Here is a 24,498-nt window from a genome sequence, read left to right on the forward strand (position 1 = left end):
GCAGCCATTAGACAGGGTGCTGCAGCAAACTCCACAATCTGTTTTTTTTTTTGCCTGAAGAGATTCCTGAATGCACAGCATGCAAAACACATGGCCTCAGGGGGCTTGCTTCCCTGGAGTGGTCATTTCATGACCACTACTAGAAAAGTGTATTCCACAGCTGAACCAGTGACAAGGGCTGGGCATTGCAATGGACACCCACTGATCCTTGGAGGACCACACTCTTCTATCACTGCACTATCCCACCTTGAAAAAATCTATGTTTTTTGCTACCCTACCCTTGGAATAAAAAGACAAGACACAAGATGTATGGGTTAAAAACAGGGCCATTTATTGACCTATTTAGTAAGTTCTTAATGGAACTGCAACTAGTATCATAACCAAAATAAATGTGGGAGACAGGGAAAGCAGAATACCAGTGTCTTACTGCAGACTACCTCTGCAGCTTATCAAGGACGATAACATGGACAAAGTTGGGTTGCCGTTGGGCAGCCCACATAAGGAAGCCCAGCAAGAAGTCCTCTTTCCCAATCTGTGAAGAGTAAGGTCGGGGTATACCTTCCAGCCAGACCCAAGGTCCATTCCTTTCATCCACCCGCCAGGTTGCAAGGCCCATAGAGGTGCTTCCAGAAATTTTCCTAACACCCAGTAGGTTGTCCAAGGTGCTCGCCAAGATCAAATCCAAAGATTTATGCAAAATATAAATAAATACGTCCAATTAGAATCGACAAATTTCAAACCAAATCTTGTATTATTGTGACACCACCTCAGCCAATCTCCCTTATGCAACTGGAAACAGTGTGGTGTAGGCGAAAAACCCCATGGAAAAGGGGGGGGGATTCCTACATGGCCCCTAGGGGACCAAATGAAACCACACTATACTAGCGTCAGGTGGGTGGGTTGACGATTAATCCAGGAATGAGACACTTAGGAGATGACAGGCAAAGCACACCTTAACCACATCCCCTAGAGCCTCATGCCATGGCAACCAGCCATGGCATGATTTAACTGCCCTGTTCTCCACCAGTAGGAGGGCAGCAAAAAGCCCATCCCAGCTCCACAACCTCCGGCGTGGAGGGGGGTGGGATGGCCATAACTATTAAAGCAATTTTGCCATGTTCTGGCCCCTTTTGCCAACTATTTCAGGCATGGCCTTTTAAAAGCAACAACAACCAAAAAAATTAACAACAAAAAAACCCCTTGGAACCCACATCTGCTTTATTTTCTGTTATATTCTTAAAGAAAAGAAGCGAAAAGAAAGAGAGAGAGAGAGTAAAAGCTTCCAATGGGATCCATGGCAAAAACAGGGGAATCATTTTAAGATGCTCAAAAGATGGTTATTTTATTACTAAAAAGCCTTATTTTTTCAGCCTGAATGAGGATCTTGAGCTTCTTCCACTCTTGTAATTTTTTTTTCTGAGTCTTATGATAGTCCCTTTCTTTTCAGCCCAGACAGATCTATGTGTCCTTGGATGTTATTTATATTTTGACTGTCTGCTTACAAGAAATAGCTGCATATCTATATCTGTATATACACACTCTAACCTTTGCTCATATATTTTCAGTTGCCAGGTAAATGAAAGTTCCTGGTCAAGAAATCACTGAATTCTGTCTCTGAAAAGGCACATAGAAACTGTAGGCAATGTAACAATGCAGTTATGATTTTTCATAATGTGATATCATGTACCCATGGGTTATCTTTTTATGATTTTCACAGCTCACAATGAATGCCTTGGGAGTATACACAGGACAAAATGTGTTGAGCTTTTTTACTAATAGACCAACCAACTTTCAAGAAAAGTATAGTGTACTGTAAAGTATAGTGTAATCTATGTCTATAGCTTCTGTTTCTGTGTTGGAAAGCTCCTATTTCACAGTCTCAGTAATGATGATCAGACAAGTGGGGCATGAAGGCAGCAAAGTTAAGCAATTTCTGAGCTTCAAATGTTTGCAGAGAATAAAGTGGTGATGGTGGTGGGGGCTGGTTGTGTGTGCATATATGCAGTACTCTGCAGTGAAAAAAGATATATACAGTGAAGGATTTTTAGCAGGCAGGGAATAATGTGAATAAGTGATGGAATTCTGTACTGATCCAGAAAGTCTTGGAAGCAACAGATATACATGCTTAATGAATTAATGATAGGCATACAATATATTGGAAAGTTACTTTTGACTTTCAAAATACGTTAAATCAGTTGCGAGGAAGGCTCTTAATAATCAAAATAAAGTGAGATTTTTTTTAAATGCAGAGACAGTGGTGCAGGCCTTTTTAAACTTAGCATGGAATTTATAATTTCATGAAGGAGTGGAGAACATGCTTGCAATGGATTGGATCCAGACTGAGTTAAGCACACATTCGTGACATTAGAGTCAATAGAGGTAACTGTGGCGGGGTACAGACTGTCAGAAAGAGATGGCTGGTGGCCGCCTCTCTTTTCCACGTAACTGCACTGCAGCATCCAAATTGCACGCCGCAGTTATGCGGAAGCAAAAGGACCGCTAAAAAGTGGCTCCATTTCGCCCCACCACAAACTGCCTGTGGTGGTGCAAGGACGTCGCTGCTGTGCACGCCTATCTGGAAGGCGCACGCCAGTGACGTCACAGCTGTGTGCGCCGTGTATATGGCGCCACACAGCTGTGACGTCCTGGTGATGTCCTAGGGTTGTGGGATGTCTAGAAACGGCACCCCGAGGCAACGCTAGCACATTGCCAGGACGTGCTACAGGGCCCATTTGTCCAGGGCCTGTGTTAGAAATACTTCCAGGTAAAGGAGAGAATTTAGTGAATATATTAATAGGAAAGAGTACAACAAAAATCCCACCATGGTACTACCATTCTGTGTTGGTGGAATTGTGAGTTCTGTGCTGGGAGGGTCTCCCATTTCAGACAGGCTTTCACTGAGAAGTTGACTAAGACCCAGTACAGACAGGCCAAAAGCGGTGTACCACCACCGATATTAACATGGAGTGGGAGAAGCATGAATCTGGGGAGGTTAGACATAGTAAAACAAGAAATGGAATGCATAAACATTGCTATGTTTCAGGTGACAGGAATTGGACATTTTGACTTAGTTAAAGAGTTTTTTACTCAGGAAATGAAAATCTAAGAAGAAATGGAGTGGCATTAATAGAAGAGATGTAACAAAAGCAACCAAAGGGCCAAAGGGTATAATAAAAATTTGGCCAAATAATATCTGCCAGATTTCAAGGGAAACCCATCAACATTACCATATCCAGGATTATGATCCAATTACAGAGACAAAAGAAGAAGAAATTAAATGATTCTATGATGGGATCAAAGAGGAAATTAGTCAGACACAGTTAATCTTATTAATCTGTCTGATTAATAAGACAGAATTTATTAATCAGGTTACTAATAGAACAGAATACACAGAATAAAATAGTTTCCATTTGGCAAGAGGGTTAGGCAAGGCTACTTGTACAATGACGATATGTACAGTAGGATCAGACTTCGAGGAAGGGGTAGTAAAATTGGAGGAAGCAACATCAACAACTTAAGCTATGTGATTTACAGCTTATTACAAAAAGAAAATAGGAAAGACTTGGAATCATTCCTGAAGAAAGTCAAGGATGAAAGTGCAAAGGCAGAACTCCAGGTGAACATCAAGCAAGTTAAAAATAATGACCACAAATGATTTACATTACTTTAAAGTAGACAATGAAGACATTAAAATAGTGCACGATTTTATGTACCTTAACTCAGTCATTAATCAGAATAGAGAGTGCAGTTGAGAAATCAAAAGAAGATCTGGACTTGGAAGAGCAGCTATGGATCAATTAGACAAGATCCTGAAGTGTTAAGATATATAATTGAATACTAAAATTAGGATTGCTCATGTTATCATATTTCTGTTTTCTATATATGGTTGTAAAAGCTGAACAGTGAAGAAAGTTGAGTGCTGAGAAGAGTTCTGCAGATACCATGGGCTGCTAAAAAGACTGATAAATGGATCCTAGAGAAAAACAAACCTGAACTTTCTCTAGAAGCCAAGGTCCCAAACAGACAGACCAAATTAAAGCTGCTTCGGGTCACTTTGGAGGTATGCTGTTTAAATGACACATGCCTCTTAAGAGGCCACAAGCTGTGCCAAAGTTGTGCTCCAGTCCTTAGGACTGACGTATGGCTTTGTCACAGCTTCCAGCCTCTTAGGATGCATGAAGCATTTAAACAGTATACATCCAAAGTGACCCGAAGCAGCTTTATTTTGGCCTGTCTGTTCGGGCCCATAGATGACTAAATTGAGACTATCGTACTTTGGCCATAGCATGAGAAGCATGACTCACTAGAAAAGGCAATAGAAATGAAGTCTCTGTGTGTGTGTGTGGGGGGGGGTGCACTTCAGATGGATAAACTCAATTGAGGAAGCCAAGACTTGAGAAGGACTATTGATGAAAGGGCAATGTGGATGTTTCTCATTCATTCAGTCAAAGTCGACCTAATTCCAGTTAACAATAACAGCATAAATCAGGAACCACAAAAGGGAAAAAAAAATGGGGGGGGGGAGTCAACTCACTGATCAATTGAATTTACACAATTTCCCACTGATTCTGAGTTTATTACAGTTGGAATTAAAAAACTGCATTTATGCCTAAACGCACAAATATGAAATTGGCCCATTCATTTAGCAACAAAATTGACAGCAATAGCAAAAAAAGCAGAGTTGAGATATATTGATTTTTCTCTAAGGCAGATATTATCATGCTAGATTATAAGTATAACAAAACAGTTTGAATTATATTTTAGCTTTAAGGAGAATCCAGAGATGTTAAGAATAACAGCTATTCAAAAATATAACAGGAAGGGTGATAAAAATACCATAATTAGGGAGGATGGAACAAACCAAGTGTGGAGAGTTGGACAGGCCATTTAAAAGAAGTGTGTGTGTGTGTGTGTGTGTGTGTGTGTGTGTGTGTAGTTCTAAAGGACTACATGTTTTAGCCTATATACATGCACGTCTTCTTCATGGTCATTAAACAAGAATCATCAGAGTTGTCAACAACCATCTACAAAGGGTTGGACTATTGAGTATTAGCAATGCTCCAAAAATCAACTCCAGTGATTTTTATTGAATGCCCATGAAGAATGCCTGCTCCTCTACAGGCCAAAATACATAGGGCTCTTCTTTTTAAAAGAAGAAACAGTTTGCCATCTAACAGTGCATGAAGCTTGTCTCCTTTCTATTTGTTGCTATATATATATGTGTGTGTGTGTGTGTGTGTGTGTGTGTTTCAGTAATGTCATTTTTTAAAGGTACTATAAGAAGATCACTGAGAGCCAGTGTTGTGTAGTGGTTTGAGTGTGAGACTATGACCCTGGAGACCTGGGTTAAATTTCTCACTCAGCCACAGAAACCCACTGGGTGACCTTGGGCAAGTCATACACTCTCAGTCCCAGAAAACTGTGTGATACGTTTGACTTAGGGTTACCATATGTTGGAAATTACTTGAATACACACAACAACAAGCAATAGGATCACTGGAAATCTTTTTTTTTAAAACTTCTTAACTTAATAAATTGGTATTCCCCATAGAGCAGACCTCTTGAATCTACAGGAATGTAGTTCTCAACACATATGTAAGCTCAGTTGATTCAAAGGATCTATCCTGCTGAGTTGAACAACTTGACCAAATCAATGTATTTACATTCCTGTAGGTATTCCAAGCTTACATCAATGATTCTGTCTAAAAGATATTCAGCAATATAAGTTAAAATGAGGATGGGAATTATGTGGCCCTCCAGATGTTGTTCTGCAACTTCTAGTATTCCTCACCACTGGCTATGCTGCTAAGAGCTATATTTTTTTTATTCCTATGGTAGGATGAAACCTAAAAAAAAAAAAGGCAAATATTTCTGATTTGATTCAGGTATAACTGAATAACTGTCTAACTAGTGAGAATTTTAACATCATGAAAGTATTGCATAATAGAAATTCAGGATGATAGGGGTGCTGGAAACAAAACAAGAAAATTATTTAGAGGAGCATTTAGACTTGACATAATAACATCACCACACAAAAATTAGACACAGAAAAAATACAGTTTTAAATACTCACCAACACATGTAGGAAGGGAATCATTCCACTGAGCCAATGCATTGGGCACTGTGTCACATCTAATAGCTATTGATCCATGGAGTATGTAGCCTGGATTACACTCAAAAAGAACCAATGAACCAACTGCAAAATCATTTCCAATTCTTTTTCCAAATCGTGGTTCGGGAACTGAACTGCATTGTGTTGCACTTGTTCTTGGAACCGCTAATAACACAAAATAAATAGTATGTACTGAGTCATAGTGGAAAAGCAATATTTTAGTCTGCACAGACATTTAAAATGCCTTTAAATATATCTTATCCCTTAGCAATATTGATGTAATGCCAAATAAATGTCTTTATCAGTGTTCCATTTAAGATGCTTCAGCTACAAAACATTAAAGTAAAATTACATTTCTGATTAGATAACAGACACGTCACTCTCAGTTGTTTTCAAAGTGACACAGAGCTTATAATGCTGCATTCAACAAATATACTGACTACAACTCAGACTGCTGCAGTGGATACTTTTTTATAAATTTGCTATGGGCTTTTGAATATATAGCAGGCCTTCCATATCCACAGATTCTTTATCAATGGATTCAACCATCCATGGTGTGTTTGTGTGTGTGTGTGTGTATTCCAAAAGACAAACTTTGATTTTGCTATATAAAAGACACCATTTCACTACGCCATTTATTTAATATTTTAGTATCCATGGGATGTCCTGGAAGCAACTTCCAGCAGTTGCCAAGGGATCATTGTACATGCACTACAACTGTACAGCTGATATCTAAAGCATTAAATCACAGTAACAGATACTGATAAGCAGGGTTTTGTGTGTCTTTTTAAAAAAGGATATAACATAAATGCAATAAAATCTAAAACATATTTTCGTGTAATGCCACAGTCTGCTTGTCACATACACAATTAGCAGCCTAGATAGAACAGACCTAATTTTAACTAAAATAATACAAATGTTCTTTTTCCTAACCTTTCCTAAATGTATTTCCTTTTCAACCCTTCAGAATTAAAATATTTGTAGATTCTTGTTACAGATTTAGAAACAGTAGTAACTTTGTATGTCTAGTGTATAAACTGCCACTTGGATGCAGTTTAGTTTCTTCTTTAGCAACTGAAGTAGGCAGAAACTGAAATGTTTTGTTCATTTTACAGTTATAGTTCTGTTTGTCAATCACTTCTCTCTCTGTGTGTGTCTGTGTCTGTGTGTGTGTGTGTGTCCAATTAACATATTAACATTTGGGTGGTACTTTTCTTGTCTATATTTAAAACTTTGCTAATATATTCTATATTAAATACAGCTTCCAGCTTAAAAAACAAACAAACAAAACAAGAACCCTCTAAAATAGGATGTAGCATGGAGATTAGCATACAAAATTAACTGAAACATATTTGAGGCACTTATGTCTCCATACCTTGATACACAAAGTGGAATCCTTTAGCGGTTACAGGCCCAACTGAAGTAAACCGGATGGTAATCTGGTTCCCTGAGCTCAATGGAAGGGATTCTCCTACTCAGGAAAAAAAATGTATCTCAGAAACACTTATGTACCAATAATCCAGTAATACCATTTATAATGCAAAGTTAATCAGACAAATTTATGTCACAATAAACTTTTGGTGTACTTAAAGTAGGAGACAAAGTAAATGAAATTAAATGAAATACAGAAGTCTGACTGTTTTTGCTAAAATTGGGATCTTTTAAGATCATAATCCTACATTTTGTTAGGATCCTAGAAATAACCAAAATGTCAAAAAACAGATGAGGAAAAATTGCTGGTCACACAGATGTATAGGCTGCAGCCTGTTTTTTTTTTTTTTTTTCCTTTAAGTAATTATAAGCAGCATTGGGCATATTGAGAAGGACCTGCTTAGTGATTTGGCATTTGAAGCAACTTGACTCACATTTAAAACAAACAATTATCCACTAGAACAGATAGCATGCATTTTATTAAAGTAATAATGAATGCATAATAGCTCTGTTATAACATACCTGAATGAGATCCTGACAGAGAAGATAATAAAGATGACTGTTGAGTTGGACCATCATATACCTCAACCACATCATGCAGTGATGTCTGGAAAAATACAAACTGTCCAAAAACCACTAAATAAAGGAAGAAAAAAAGAGCATGAAAGGATAGAGGAAAATATGAAAAGATCAAAGCTCTCTTCCAGTATTCTCCATTATTCCACCGTGTGTACAGCTAAATGATACAAAGATATTGTTTTCATATAATAAACAGTTTATTTAACAATTATCTCACTTCTAGAGGTGAGTACAATTACCCTCATGTTTTGGGGGAGATATCAATCAAGTGAATTGAATATATACTGGAAAGGCATAATTGAAATTGGCCATTGGAGAACTACAATGCCATCCTGTTACCACTACTTCTACTGCCACCAGCCACTATTAAACCAAGATACACTTGGAGTATGTGTTCAAGCCAGTGTGACACTAGTATTTGATACCAATAAGAGACACGTGCGAACAAAGGGTAGACAACATAGTCTTTATTAGGAATGTAAACTCTGTTGATTTTAATCAGATACAAAAGTATTTCACTATTACTGACTAAGCTATTGGACATTTAATTAACTTCAGGGTGATTAATGTTTTCATCAAGACTGCTTTTGGATCTTAAATCAATTTTATCTTAGAGGTACATGATGGCTATGCAAGATGTCACACAGGAAAACAAAAAAGAAAAATGATGTGGAGCTCAATGGAAACTGGCTTTATTAACAATTACATTGCACTGGGATCTCACGTTCCTTTAGTATAGAACTGCAAAGGACTATTCTAATTGTTTCCTACTTTTCTGGGGATAAAAGGTAACTGCATGAAATTAGATACAAAGTAAATACAACAAAGAGAGAGGAGCTTTGTAAAGGTGAAAAAGAAGAAATGTCAGGTGACATCTTCATTCAAATCAAAAGTATGTCTGTTTAGATCTGAAAGAAAAACTAGTGGTGGGGGGATTCTATTATGCAAGACCACCATAATTACATGAAAGAAACTCTAAGGCAAGATAGACTATTTATTCTCATGTTTCTGAGGTCAGGGCTAAGGCACCGTACAAAGATACTGCTGACCCAGCCAGTATCCCAACACTATTTAAGACAAATCAGCCTGGGTCTTCAGGAATAAGTGAGCCCGAGTAGTGTAATGGTTTGGGTATTGAACTATGACTCTAGAGGCCAGGGCTCAAATCACTGCTCGGTCATAGAAACCCATTGAGTGACCCAAAGCAAGTGGCACTCTGTCTGCCTCAGAGGGAGACAAAGGTAACCCCTCTGAAAAAAAAATTGCCAAGAAAACCCTGTGATAGATTTGCTTTAGGGTCACAATAAACATTTTAAAAACATTTAAAAGATTAAATCAAAGTACTAAACAAACCATAACACAATTACACATCATTTACAGCCCATCCCATTCACTTTCTAAAAGTCTGGTTCCACAATAATGTTTCCAGTTGCCAACAGAAGGAGAGCAAGGATATTAAAAGAATTGGCAAATGTAATCTCAGAGCCATTGGCAATAATTTTTGAGAACTCATGGGGAACAGAAGTCCCAGCAGAATGGAGGAGAGCAAACATTGTCCCCATCATCAAAAAGGAGGGGGGGGGGGAGACAACCCCATCAATGATCATCCAGTTAGTCTGACATCAACACCAGGAAAGATTCTAGAGCAGATCATTAAACACAGAGTCTGTGAACATTTAGAAAGCAATTCCATAATCACAAAAAGTCAACATGGCTTTCTGAGAAACAAATCAAGCCAGACTAATCTAATCTCTATTTTTAATAAAATTACCAGCTTTGTAGACAAAGGGAATGCTGTAGATATAGCATATCTTGATTTCAGTAAGGACTTTGACAAGGTCTCCCATGATATTCTAGCAAACAAGCTTGTAAAATGTGGGCTAGACAAACAACTGTTAGGTGGATTTGTAATTGGTTGACCAGCCAAACGCAAAAGGTGCTCAACAATGGCCTGTTACAGACTGCCAAAATAAAGCTGCTTCGGGTCTCTTTAGAGGTATGCTGTTTAAATGATGCATGCATCCTAAGAATCCGGAAGCTGCACCAAAGCTGCCCTCCAGTGCTTAGGAATGGAGTGTGGCTTTGGCGTGACCTCTGGACTCTTAGGACCCATGCATCATTTAAATAGCATACCTCCAAAGAGACCCGAAGCAGCTTTATTTTGGCAGTCTGTAACAGGCAAATGGCTCCTCTTCATCATAGAGAGAGGGGACTAGTCAGGTGCTACAAGGTTCTGTCCTGGGCCTAGTTCTATTCAACATCTTTATCAGTGACTTGGATGAAAGATTAGAGGGCATGCTTATCAAATTTGCAGATGACACCAAATTAGGAGGAATAGCTAAAAACCCAGAGGACAGGATCCAAATTCAAAATGACCTGAATAGTTTAGAAAGCTGGACCAAAACTAACAATATGAACTTCAACAAGGAGAAATGTAAGATACTGAACTTGAGTATAAAAAATGAAATGCATAGATACAGGTTGGAGGACACCTCACTTAACGAGACTATGTGTAAAAGGGAACTAGTAGTCCAAATAGACCACAAGTTGAACATGAGTCAACGGTGTGATGTGGCAGCTAAAAAGGCCAGTGCTATTTAAGGCTGTATCAATAGAAGTATAGTGTCTAAATCTAGGAAAGTAATAGTGCCACTCTATTCTGCTTGGTCATGCCTCACTAGAATACTGTGTTCAGTTCTGGGCACCACGGTTCAAAAAGATGTCCAAAGGAGGGCCACCAAAATGTTGAAGGGCCTGGAAACCATGCCCTTTCCAGGAAGGAAAGACTTAGGGAGCTGGGTATGTTTAGCCTGGAAAAGATGTGGTTAAGAGGTGATAGGATAGCCCTGCTTAAGTATTTGAAGGGGTGTCACATTGAGAATGGAACAAGATTGTTTTCTGCTGCTTCAGAGACTAGAACATGGAAAAATGGATGCAAGCTCAAGGAAAAAAGATTCCACCTCAACATTACGAGGAATGTCCTGACAGAAGAGTTGTTCAGCAGTGGAACAAACTCCCTCGGAGTGTGGCGAACTCTCCTTCTTTGGAGGTCTTTAAGCAGAGGCTGTATGGCCATCTGTCAGGGATGCTTTGATTGAGAGTTCCTGCATGGCACGGGGTTGGACTGGATGGCCCTTGTGGTCTCTTCCAACTCTATGTTTCTATGATCGCTAGCAAGGAGACAGCCATCCTGGTCTCCCTAGGGAGGGAGCTCCAATGACTGTGGACAGCCAGTAAGAAGGCACTCTCCTTTGTCCCCACCAAAATGGTCTGAGAAAGTTGTGAGACAGAAAGTAGGGTCTCTCCAGAAGATATTGGAGTTCTAATGGATTCATCAAGAAAGATATAATCCTTCTAATAGCCTGGACCCATATAGAACTTTGAAACTGATACAGGTCCAAAACACACTGCAGAAATAATCCAGTTTGAGATTGCTTTAACTGCCCTGGCTCAGTGTGAAGGAATCCTGAGAATTGTACTTTGTTGTGGCACTAGATCTCTCTGACAGAGAAGGCCAAATGTCTCACAAAACTACTGATCCCAGAATTCTGTAGTCAGGGCAGTTAAAGCAGTGTCAAACTGGCTTAATTCTGCATTGTGTTTTGGACCGCAATTGTTTGGCCTGAATTTGGTTCAGGCTGCAGTTAGCCTTAAACATGTGTAGGGTGCATTTATCCTGTCAGAGAATGAGTCAAGAAAAGTTCTCCCTTGCCATGAGGTGATATGGGGAACAGGAGGAATGGCATTCCAGAGTCTAGAGATAAGAGTTTCCCAACTCATTCCGGCACCTGGAGATTGAATAAACTATGTACTTGGTTGCCATGGGAGGTCCTAGACATAGTATGATGATATAGTATATGCTAAGCTTGTAAGAAAAGACAACAATATATAAGATGTTAGCACACAAAGGATTATTTGCCTTGCAGCCAATGCATGCAACAATGCCTGGCTGATGTGTATGGGTTTGTTTATGTTTATGTTAACTTGACTGAGACTATGGATGTATGCTTTTTTCCTCTTTCTACTTCACTTTCTTAAATAAAACAACCTTCTTGAGCCCAAGACTGAGTTGTCATTTCACCTGCTTCATACCCTTGAACCCACACTTGGCAGCCAGATATGGGTTGTGAGTGTTGTATTCGACAGCCAGAGTTGGTTTGCGAGTGTTACAGCAGTCTAGTTAATCTGCATGCATTTCTTTATAGTAATTTTATTATGCCATTACTGATACAATGTGCTGTGTTGAGTATGTGTGAAATAGAGGATTGCAGCTTTAAAAATTAAGAGCTTTTTTCCTGTAGATTTTTTTTTTTTTGCAGTAAACTATACTTTTTCTTCGTTCTTCCTTTTGTTTTTTAACTTGAAATTTTCTTTACCCCATTCTCCTTAAGGGATAGTCATTGAGTTAGCTATTACAACAGAAATACCGAAAGTCCTATACAAGGATGTTTGCATCACCAGGAAAACTTAGCTAATGGCCAATGTTAACAATGGTTGTCTAAAATCTAATACAGAACCACATGCATTGCGCATATATCTGTAGCAGGACTTCAGGCTGAAGAAAAAGTAGACAACAGTCCATAATCTCTTATGATGTAAACAATGTTAATCTTCAAGATGTCACAAGACTCTTTGACCCATATATAATACATATAATACCTAGATAGAATAGAAATCCCCCACAATGTATGACACCTTGAGAGCTTTGAGGTCATTTTGATGGAGATGACAAAGAAGACAAACAACTTCTACTAGGTGGTAGCAGAAAAGAATGGAAAAGTTTAAAAGTGTGAAAATATTATTTTATATGTTTTCCTTTGTATTCTTGAGACAACAAGACAATAGTCACTGATCCTAAAAGGTCACAATAGATGACACCTACAGAGACTGTGCTTTATTGTCTTACCATGAATGTACACTGTTCTAATCCTACATATGCATAATCATACATATGAAGAGGGAATAAAAAAAGATAGTATCCTATTTGCATTGCATTGTTTGGTTCTCTGCAGGAATTTTCTTCATTTTCAAGACAGTTTCCTTTCTATTATGTCTTTGTTCCATTCTCATACATATTCTATTTTTCCTGATTGCTTTCAGCTACCCATGCTATCTTTATCAGTTGGTATTACACAGTAGAATAGGTATAAATTCAAAATGATAAAAATTATAGATTTTTTTCCCCAAAAGATGTTACCTTTATAATTTGATGGTTTTTTCCCCCAGCCCTCATGAGGCCCATTTAATTGTTCACACTTCCCTCCAACTGCTTTAGAGTTCAGAATATTTCCCATATAAAAGAGAAATGTAAAAGAATCACAAGATTCCATGGACAGCCTGAATACACAAATGTAACCAGGAGGCTGAGAGAGTCCCCCCCCACCAAATAAATTCTTCTAAGAATAGTAGCAGCAGCAGTAGTCATAGGTTTATGGAATTGAGGGAAATTCATAAATGCAACCTTGATTAAAACTGTGCAAGCAGAATTAAAATCAAAGCAAATGTATCAACAACATAAAAATTGCCGATCACGTAAAGAGAATCAAGGATTGGGCAACCCCTAGAAGAAATTTTGGTAGAAAAATCTAACCACCATTCATTCCAGGTAGGAATTTAACACCTTACTGAAAACAAAAATTATTGAAGAATAGATGACAACAAGAAGAACAATAATGATGAAAGATGCAAAAAGGAAACTAAGGCGGGTTACAAACTGCCATAAAGTACGCGCTCCGCGCGTACTAGGATTAGGAAGGGCCGTATTAGGGTTAGGAAGGTTCTTACCTTCCTGACGGCCCTTCTTCCCAGTACGCGCAGAGCGCGTACTTTTTTGCGGTGCCCATCCACATTGGCGCCGCCATGTTGACGTACTGGACGCTGTGTGTCCAGACGTGTCGCGGCGGAAGTGACGTCGCGAGGGCGCACTCCACCCCTCGCGGCGCCACTTCCGCGTTCAAAAAAGGAGCGGCATTTCACTGCTCCTTTTTTGCTGCGCAGGGAAGCCTCGCGGTCTGGCAGCTGGGGCTTCCCTGCGCAGCGAATGGCGGCGGCGGGAAAACGGCCCCTTGAGGGCCGTTTGTAACCCGCCAAAGGGCCTCAACAGGGTGGCACAAAAAGCTGGCCCCAGGGCAGAATGGGGGATGTGGCATCTGCCTCCCAGCCACCTGGACACCGCCCACATGATGCCCAACTAACCAGATGGCAGGTGGCATCATGTCACATCTCCAGTGCAGCACTTACATGCACTGCACTGAATTAACAGTAAAAAAGCACTGCAGAAGTGGCTAGGGCACCCTTTCTGCAGTGCAAAAAGGTGCTGCTTTTTGTGGTTCCTTTTTGCACCACAGAAAGGCCAGATCAGGGCCATGGCATATGGTTACACCAACCCCAACCCAGCTAGGAAAGGGAGAACATCCTGCCACCCCTTAGGGGCCATTTGTACTGCCCCTACCTCAGCAAATTATAGCCCAATTACCTGATAGTCAAGAATATGTAAATTTTTAACAGGAATAATAGTTAACTTAATCCAGGCCCATTTTCTTCAAAATTCTCTTTATTGACGGAATAAAAAATAACTGTCCCACTTCCTGAGAAACAAAAGACCAATTACTAAGAAGAAAGGCCAATTTGCCATGTAACAAGGATTGACTACAAAAAAACAACATTTGATTCTGTGTCACACAAATGGATTGAACAAGTTCTTGATATTTTAGCAATCAGCAAAAACATCAGAAAATTTGTCTTAGCTCTACTTAAATTATGGAATTCCACATTAACCATAAATGGAGAACTTGGCAGAGCTTATATTAGGTATGGAAATTTTCAGAATAATTCCTTATGTCTCTTATTATTTGTCATTGAAATGTTAACACTTTCAGTCATATTAAAGAAAACTGATCAGGAACATAGAATCATAGAATCATAGAATCATAGAGTTGGAAGAGACCACTAGGGTCATCCAGTCCAACCCCCTGCCATGCAGGAAATCCAAATCAAAGCATCCCTGACAGATAGCCATCCAGCCTCTGTTTAAAGACCTCCAAGGAAGGAGACTCTATCACCCTCCGAGGGAGTGCATTCCACTGTCGAACAGCCCTTACTGTCAGGAAGTTCCTCCTAATGTTAAGGTGGAATCTCTTTTCCTGTAGTTTGCATCCATTGTTCCGGGTCCTGTTCTCTGGAGCAGCAGAAAACAAGCTTGCTCCCTCTTCAATATGACATCCCTTCAAATATTTAAACAGGGCGATCATATCACCTCTTAACCTTCTTTTCTCCAGGCTAAACATCCCCAGCTCCCTAAGTCGTTCCTCATAGGGCATGGTTTCCAGACTCTTCACCATTTTTGTCACCCTCCTTTGGACACACTCCAGTTTCTAAATGTCCTTTCTGAATTGTGGCGCCCAGAACTGGACACAATATTCTAGGTGGGGCCTGACCAAAGCAGAATACAGTGGCACTATTACTTCTCTTGATCTAGACACTATACTTCTATTGATGCAGCCTAAAATAGCATTGGCCTTTTTAGCTGCCGCATCACTCTGTTCACTCATGTTCAACTTGTGGTCTACTTGGACTCCTAGATCCCTTTCACACGTAGTTTCATTCAGCCAGGTGTCACCCATCCTATATCTGTGCATTTTATTTTTCCGCCCTAAGTGCAATACCTTACATTTCTCCGTGTTGAATTTCATTTTGTTAGCTTTGGCCCAGCTTTCTAGTCTATTCAGGTCATTTTGAATCTTGGTCCGGTCCTCTGGGGTATTAGTTATTCCCCCTAATTTGGTATCATCTGCAAATTTGATAAGTATGCTCCCAATTCTGTCATCCAGGTCATTGATAAAGATGTTGAATAGCACTGGGCCCAGGACAGAGCCCTGTGGGACCCCACTGGTCACTTCTCTCCAGGATGAAAAGGAGCCATTGTTGAGCACCCTTTGGGTTCGGCCGGTCAACCAATTACAGATCCATGTAACAGTTCCTTTGTCTAGCCCACATTTTACCAGCTTCTTTGCAAGTATGTCATGGGAAACCTTGTCAAAGGCCTTACTGAAATCAAGATATACTATATCCACAGCATTCCCTTCATCTACCAAGCTGGTAATTTTATCAAAGAAAGAGATTAGGTTTGTCTGGCATGACTTGTTTCTCTGAAACCCATGTTGACTTTTTGTGATTATGGCATTGCCTTCTAGATGTTCACAGACTCTCTGTTTAATTATCTGCTCCAGAATCTTTCCTAGTACTGATGTCAGACTAACTGAACGATAATTGTTGGGATCCTCTTTTTTCCCCTTTTTGAAGATGGGGACAACGTTTGCCCTCCTCCAGTCTGCTGGGATCTCTCCTGTTTTCCAGGAGTGAAATATGAAATAGCAGAACAACCTGTACTAATAAACATTTATTCTATATGGACAATTTATTGCTATATAAAAAATGCACACCCACAAAGTGGCCAGAAGCTGCTCCAGTGCTGCAATCTGGTCCTTTGGACTGGATCAAAAAGGAGCAGAAATAACCCAGCTATTGTCAGTGGCCAGCTTGGAAGCACAGTGTAAGGAATCAGGCCATGCAGTTGCCACAGTCCTGGCACAATCACAGTCCAGTCACTGGCCAGCCATTTTCTTCACCCCATAATTAGAAACTGAATCGTTATTAAAAGCTCTAAAAATATTTAGTCAACACATTTCAGTGGAATTTGGAATTAATAAATATTCTACATTACCAATAAATAGGGGGTAAAGCTGTTGAATCAGATGGAATTAAGTTTCTTAAAGGAAATATCATTAAATGTCTGGATGGAAACTGGAAGTATTTGGAGATATTGCAAGTGGATGACACTGAACATAAGAAACTGAAAGAAATAACTAATACCAAGTATATGAATGAATGAATGAATGAATAAAACGCAAGGTCCTAACATTAAAACCTAACAGCACAAACATGATTCAGATCATACATGCCTGGATCATATCATTTATTTAATATAGTTTGCAATTATTAATTGAGATTCAGAATTTAGGGGAGGGAGGTGACAGCAGCTGTTGTTGCAATAATGATAGGTGTATGGGAACAATTCTAAATGGACTGACAAACCAGCTGAACAAAATCAATTTAGGTAGGGTCACAATAGAACAACAGCAAAAAGCAACACTGCTGGAACATGCCAAACAATTTAATGACATCTCTCTTATTTCTAGATTCTTTAATAGAATCTCCATTATTGCTGATATCATCATCATCATCATCATCATCAATCAACATAATCAAAATTAAGTTGAACTAACCTTTCCAAAATTAAGAATGGCCTGAAAAGTAATGGCAAAAGCTTTTAGATATTATTATTTCCTGCCTTATTTTGTAAAATTGCAACTCAACGGTCACAATTTAAAAGAATAATACAATTAAAATTATAGTTTCTTTTTCAAAACATGTTACCTTTATAAATACAATTAAACTATTTGCAGTATTATATTAATATGGTAGGAGATCATCTACTGCAAATATGGTAGGAGATCATCGACATTAAAATTTGGAATAACTTACTTTTGTCAATCATCTTCAGGAGCATCAAAAGACACATATATATCTTTCAGTGACTTCTTCAGTGATTAAATCAAAGCATGATTGAAACTGTATGCCTAAAATCAATGTTTCCTGAATTGGTTTCATTTGCTCTCAGTTAAGTCAGCGGGAAGCCAAATGTGATTGGCTGTGTAGTGTCAAGGTGTTGCTGTGATCACTACATGATACCAATTTACTAGAATTGCACATGTAGTTGACTGAACAAGCAGTATTCCCTACTTGCAATGCACATGATTTTCTTTCACTGACATTGTCACATAGCCAGTCTTTGTTGGGTTTTCCCATGAGACTAACTGAGGAGGAAAAGGGGGTGGAAGTACATAAGTAAAGAGAACCAAAACTAGGGCGGGGTACAGACCGCCGCTTTGCAGCGGTCTGGCGCCGCCGCCAGAAGGTCCGCTGGGGAGCCGGAGCCTTCAGACGGCCCGACTCCCGCGCGGACCGAAAAAAGAAGCTCCAAAATGGAGCTTCTTTTTGCGTCGCGTTTGCGACGTAGCGAGGCGCCAGGGGCGCGCTCGCTACGTCAGCAGCGGCGTGACACGTCTGGACGCTGTGCGTCCGATACGTAAAGATGGCGCCGGCCATGTAGAATGGCCGGCACCATCTTGTATGGACGGAGTCCGTACTAGGACATGGGGCGTCTAAAAGAGACGCCCCTTTTTTAAAATGGGACGTCCTCCGGACGTCCCAAAGGGCTGTTTAGAAAGCCCCTATGATTGTATCAGCAAAAGTAGTTGTGTAATGATGATGTATGAGTGCTCAATATTTGTGAGGTTGCTGACCTTGGCTTGGCAATACATTCTGTCATTGAAATAAATCTATTGGTCTGTGCTCTTGCTTACACCCTAATGACATTTAATACAGCTTGGCTGTTTTCCAGGGTTGTACAGAGTTCCTGAACCCTGGATGTTTTATTGACATCATAAACCCCAAAACAGACCTCTTTGTCAAAAAGTATCCTCCTTCATTTATGAGTTGCTAGACAGTGCAGGGTCATTATGGTATAGTAGTACATGACCTGTTTAGCATGCATGCTCTAGCAATGTGACCTGCTAATTAGTAACACTATCTCCATAGAGATTGGATGCTCGGCAGTTAGCATAAGGAAAAGTATATGTGTATGAATGTTTGCTTTTTCCTTTGTGTCAGTCTTTTGGATCATGAGACCGCTGATATCTATTTACTGAAGCAAATAGAACTACAAATTCTCCTTCTTCTTGTATGAAAAATTAGCTTATTCACACTGGGGCAACAAACTCAATATTTTTATGAATATTAGCTGGGCCAAGAAAAAAAAATGACTAAACTAAAAATTTAAAGTTTAAAATTTCAGGCTTCTTTTTCTTCCCATCTCTGGGGGATGGTTATTTTTGATCCTGCTACCTAATGGTAATTTTGGTGAAGGCATGAAAAAGACCTTCTCAGGGGCTTTTTCCAGGTTGTGGAATCTCTCCCATAGGGGATTAGGTTGGCTCTATTATCCTTCCCCTAAACGTTTTATTTCAATATGCCTTTGATGACCGAATAGCTATACAATAGTGGAGTCTGTGTAACACCAATGTTTTAATATTGCAGTTTATTTTTAACTCTGTTATAATTCATGATGTGAGCTGCCTTTTAAAGTATATGTGTGTGCTTGGGAAATGACAATCTGTATCTCTTCTATATAGTGAATGTTGGATGATTCTTTTGGCAGACAGAAGCAAGTAAATGTTCTTCAACAGGCACAGAATTCATAAGTAGGTGAGGGAGTCACAGATGGGTCTCTGTGAATAATCACACATACACACACACACAAATATAGGGCAACTTCACTGACATCCATGCTTCTATAGGAAGTAAATGCCCTTGTTCAGAAAATGAGTAGCATTGCCAAATGTGCCTAGCTTTGATCTGTACAATTTTCACATTTCACAGTGCTATGGGAGATGAAACAGATCCTTTTACTCCTCTGCTTTCAACTGGATCAAAACCAAAACAAAATCTGTATGAATGGTGAGTATTAAAATGTCTCAGTTAACCAATAAATTACTTGAGATTAAGAAAGGATGAGATGAAAATATACTAAAAAATAATAACACCCTTGTATAACTCTATTAATAATTTGCATGCGGTGTAATGGTTTGAGTATTGGACTCCAGTAGACTGGGGTTTAAATTCCTGCTTGACCATGGAAACCCACTGAATGACCTTGGGCATGTCCCATTCCTTCATCTTTGAAAAAAGATAAATACAAACCCAATCTGGATAATGGAAACCCACTGGGTGACCCTGGGCAAGTCACAATTTGTCAGTCTGAGAGGATGGTAGTGCCAACCACTCTCTGAAGAAACTTTCCAAGAAAACCCTATGATAGGTTCACCTTAGGGTCACCATAAACAAGAAAAGACTGGAAGGCAACAACTATCATATTAAACATAGCACTAAACTAAGCACAGTTTAAAAGATTAAAATCATAATGAATGAGGAAAAAGTGGTGTACTCACCACTTAAAGAAACCTTTCTACATCCACCAGGGGCAATGTACTTTTGGCCACTGTGCAGTGGGCATATTCATGGATCAGTTGAATATACCTACATGTTAACTCACCATTCAACAAATACTTGAATGGGCCTATTTTAGTTGGGACTAACAATCAGGATTCCAAACCACTAGCTGTACATTCTTGTATAGTACATCAGTGCATTCAATGTATCACTTTATTTCTTCAGACTGCAAAAGCTGCTACTGTCCATTCCCTACTCAACAAAAAGCAGACACACTGGCAGACAACTGGTTGCACAATGTGCTCAGCAGAAGAGTAGTGTAGTACAACTCTCCTGTATCTACATTAGTGTAAATTTACACTAAGCAAGCACAATATAGAATTTAGGCTGAAAATCTCTGACACCTGGCAATGGGATCAGAGAGAGATCCAACCTATCCTTGGAAGGGAAGTTCATAGTATGGCGGCAGCCTTTAAAAAGCTGTCTCTTATGTTCTCACTTAATGTTTCTGTGAATTCCTTCTCAGGTAGCCTCATATGGCATTATGAACAGCACTTTGAACTCTGCCTGGACAGACGCTAGCCAACAAAGCCATTGTAACAGTGCAGTCATATTTTCCCTGTTATTTGTTACATGTTTCTTGAAGCCTGAGCAACATTCTGGCTACAGTGTGTTGGACCCACTGAAGCCTCTGAACAACTTTTAAAGGTAACCCCACAAACAGCATATTTCATTAATCCTAAAAGACTGAAGTGTGCCTAGATCAAACATTTCCAGGGATGGGTACACATAGCACACTAGTTTAAACTATGGTTATGCCCTTCTGGGTACCATAGTACTGCTGAAAAGACATGGTAGCCCTCAACCAAGAGCTACTATTTCCTACCCTGAAAGGCTTCTTTATATCATGATCAACTTTGTTGTGGTGTGCCTTCAAGTCATTTCAGAGGGCAAACCAATGATAACCCTATCACAAAGTTTTCTTGGCAAGATTTGTTCAGGGGCGAATTACCTTTGCCTTTTTCTGAGGATGAGAGAATTTGACTTGCCCAATGTCACTCACTGGATTTTCACAGCTGAGCAGGGATTTGAATTCTGGTCTCCAGCATCATAGTTCAACACTGAAACCACTGGACCACACTGATGTGTCTGTACATCATGATAAAGTACACTTTTAAAAATAAAAGTAGTAAATCAGGATATATATGCATCCACTTGATTTTCTAGAGAAAGGAAAGAAACTTCAGAAAGGCTAAATCAAACCAAATCAAAAGATAAATGAAATGGCAGGGGACTTCTTTGGAGAAAGAAGGCAGTACTACTTATATCTACTGCATTTTATCTCTTCAAAAGGCTAAATGAGATGAAATGCACTGAACTGGGGAGGGCTCAATTTCAAAGCATTTAGAAACTGATTTTTTTAGCATGACATTAGAATAGGAATAATTTTGTTTTCTGATGGCATTCATGGCAATCAGATCCTAGATCTGGAGGACCTAAAGATATTGGTGCATGCACTGGTAACCTCAAGGTTGGACTTCTGTAATGCACTTTACGTTGGGCTACCTTTGTGGCAAGTTCAGAAACTTCAGTTGGTTCAAAATATCGCAGCCAGATTGGTTACAGGAACATTCAAGAGTTAACATATTACACTCAAGTCACTCCATTGGTTGCCAATTAATTTCTGGGCAAAGTACAAAATGTTGGTTTTGACCTTTAAAGCCCTACATGGTTTGGGTCCAAGTTATCTACAGGTCCGCCTTCTCCCATACAATCCGCCCTGAACACTGAGATCCTCCAGAGGGCAGTTGCTACAGCCTGCAAGAACCCGACTTCTCACTGACTGGCCCAAGACTGTAGAATGACCAGCTGGAAGAGATCTGACAGCTAAACCAGCTGTCAGAGTATAAAATAATTTGAAGACCTCTCTGTTCTGGCAGGCCTATCCAGGCAGTTTTTAATCATGAATTTTAAACATGAATTTTATATTTTATTATTCCATGTATTGTAATATATATATTGTGTAGAGCTTGTATTTTATGTAATGGTTGTATTTTAACTATGTTGTAACCTGCCTCAAGCCAAGAGAAAAAGGGAGTAAGAAATAAAATCATCATCATCATCCTTAGTCTGATAAAGAAAAATCAGATAAATATTTTAATAATCATTATATTAGAAGAGCTTTGTTGAAAATATGGAAAATATACAAAAGAAAGTGCTCCCCATATACATCCCATTGAATATCACCACATTTTTTTTTAGTTTTTTGTATAAAAGAGAAAACATAATGAAAAATGGATAACTCATGGGAATATGATTTTATTTGATAGAAATGGATATGAAATAAAAATGCAAGAAGAATCAATTAATAATAGTATTTCATGTCATTGGCTACTTCATAGGCAACTGAAAGAAAAAAGCAAGATAGAAATAAAGAATTATGGAATAGTGAATGAAATGACAGAATTGGAGAAAGGTTTATAAGGTGAGAATCAAAAAGTATTATCCAAAATTTACAAAATATTACTAAGATGGAAAACAGAAGAAGTGATTGAAGTATCTATGGTGAAATAGATGCAAAATATGAGCTATACAAATAAATTGGATAAATGAGGAAAGGTGTGAGGAAAGAAAACAATGAAAATCTCATTAGCACAAAATATTAGAGAAACTTTATGTAAGATGCACCATAGATGGTATCTCAAAGACTTTCAGAGATGTATGAACATGTTAACAATAAATGTTGGAAGTGCACAAAGGAAATAGGAACATTTTATCACCAATGGTAATAATAATAATAATAATAATAATAATAATAAATAGGTTTTATTTATATACCGCCCAATCACTGGGAATCCGAGCAGTTTACAACAGAGGGGATAATAGATGGTTCCCTGCCCTCAGGCTTACAGACAACACAAAAGGAGAAGGGAATGGTGAGGGGGGAGGGGATCAGATCCAGCATTCTTCTCTCCCTCTGAGGCCTGGACCAAGGCAGATGGACTGGAGGGAGGGCTCTGCTTCTTCAGGCTAGCCCTGATGGAGCTGAGCCAGCCTATTCTTTCCCTCACAGGCCGAAAGATGACAGTTATGGAGATAGGAGCCTCTATCTTCAAGCTAGCCCCTGATGACGCTGGGCCAGCCTATTCTTTCCCTCACAGGCTGAAGGATGACAGTTATGGAGGGAGGAGACTATCTTCAGGCTAGCCCCTGATGACGCTGGGCCAGCCTATTCTCTCCCTCAGAGGCTGAAAGATGACAGTTATGGAGGGAGGAGCCTCTATCTTCAGGCTGGCCTCTGATGATGCTGGTCCAGCCTATTCTCTCCCTCAGAGGCCGAAAGATGACAGTTATGGAGGGAGGGCGCTCTATCTTCAGGCTAGCCCCTGATGATGCTGGTAGACTTGTACTATGCTTTCCAGACCTTTAACCTTCCTCTGGACACACTCCAGCTTGTCAACATCATTTCTGAGTTGTAGTGCCCAGAATTGGATGGAGTATTCCAGGCATGGCCTGACCAAAGCAGAATAGAGGGGCACTATTACTTCCCTGAATCTAGACACTAGATTTCTTTAGATGCAGCCTAGAATCACATTGGCGTTTTTATCTGTCACCATCACACTGTTGATGTATGTTCAACTTCTGGTCTATTAGGACTCCAAGATCCCTTTCACAGGTAGTCTTGTAAAGTCAACAATCCTATATTTGCGGGTTCATTTATACAGCTACCAAAAGTCAAAATCAACTTACCAGCAAATAACAACAGTAATGGTTTCAGATATGGTGATAACCAAAATGGAAGTTTAGGTAGCAGCGGCACCTCTTTAAAGCATAGCATAACTTTTCAAAAGGAATAAGAAATATAGATACATATTTCAAGTCTTATATTTACATATTTATTAAAAATAGCACTGAATAATCTCTTCCAAAATGTCATCTCATACTGACTTCTTCCAAAGCATCTGCTCACTTGGCATGTATGCCAAACACTGAACTAGTAGACAAAATACCTTCTAGCTAGTTCATTCTTCTACATATAAACTTGAGATTTGAAGATGATGTGAAGGAGCCTTTACATTACTCAGCATCTAAAAGATGTAATGGTGACCTTGAATGAAAATGTGATCGGAGAGCACCTCAGAACAATACATACAGAAACAGTGTTAAAGGCGTCCTATATTTTTAAATTTAAATCTAAAATGTTATGGTTATGGATGTCTCCTTTATGTATAATGAAATTGAATTGGTTCAGAAGATAATAATAATAATAATAATAATAATAATAATAATAATAATAATAATAATAA

The 24,498-nt window shown here is 39.2% G+C and overlaps 1 protein-coding gene across 6 annotated transcripts in view; it reads right to left on the minus strand.

The window, feature by feature from the left end:
- LOC121928362 (CUB and sushi domain-containing protein 3) overlaps positions 1-24,498 on the minus strand; it is an 810,382-nt gene that overhangs the window by 93,538 nt on the left and 692,346 nt on the right. For all 6 annotated transcript variants that reach the window (XR_006103494.1, XM_042462948.1, XM_042462947.1 and 3 more), the window contains 3 exons: positions 8,066-8,179; positions 7,488-7,583; positions 6,074-6,277 (listed from right to left, as the gene is read on the minus strand). Coding sequence is in view for 5 of the 6 variants with exons in the window: in XM_042462948.1 (XP_042318882.1) it covers positions 6,074-6,277; positions 7,488-7,583; positions 8,066-8,179 (414 nt within the window). In the remaining variant the exon portion in view is untranslated. The remainder of the gene's footprint in view (positions 1-6,073; positions 6,278-7,487; positions 7,584-8,065; positions 8,180-24,498) is intronic.

The sequence above is a fragment of the Sceloporus undulatus genome, chromosome 4, assembly GCF_019175285.1.
Source record: "Sceloporus undulatus isolate JIND9_A2432 ecotype Alabama chromosome 4, SceUnd_v1.1, whole genome shotgun sequence".
Lineage (NCBI taxonomy): Eukaryota > Metazoa > Chordata > Lepidosauria > Squamata > Phrynosomatidae > Sceloporus > Sceloporus undulatus.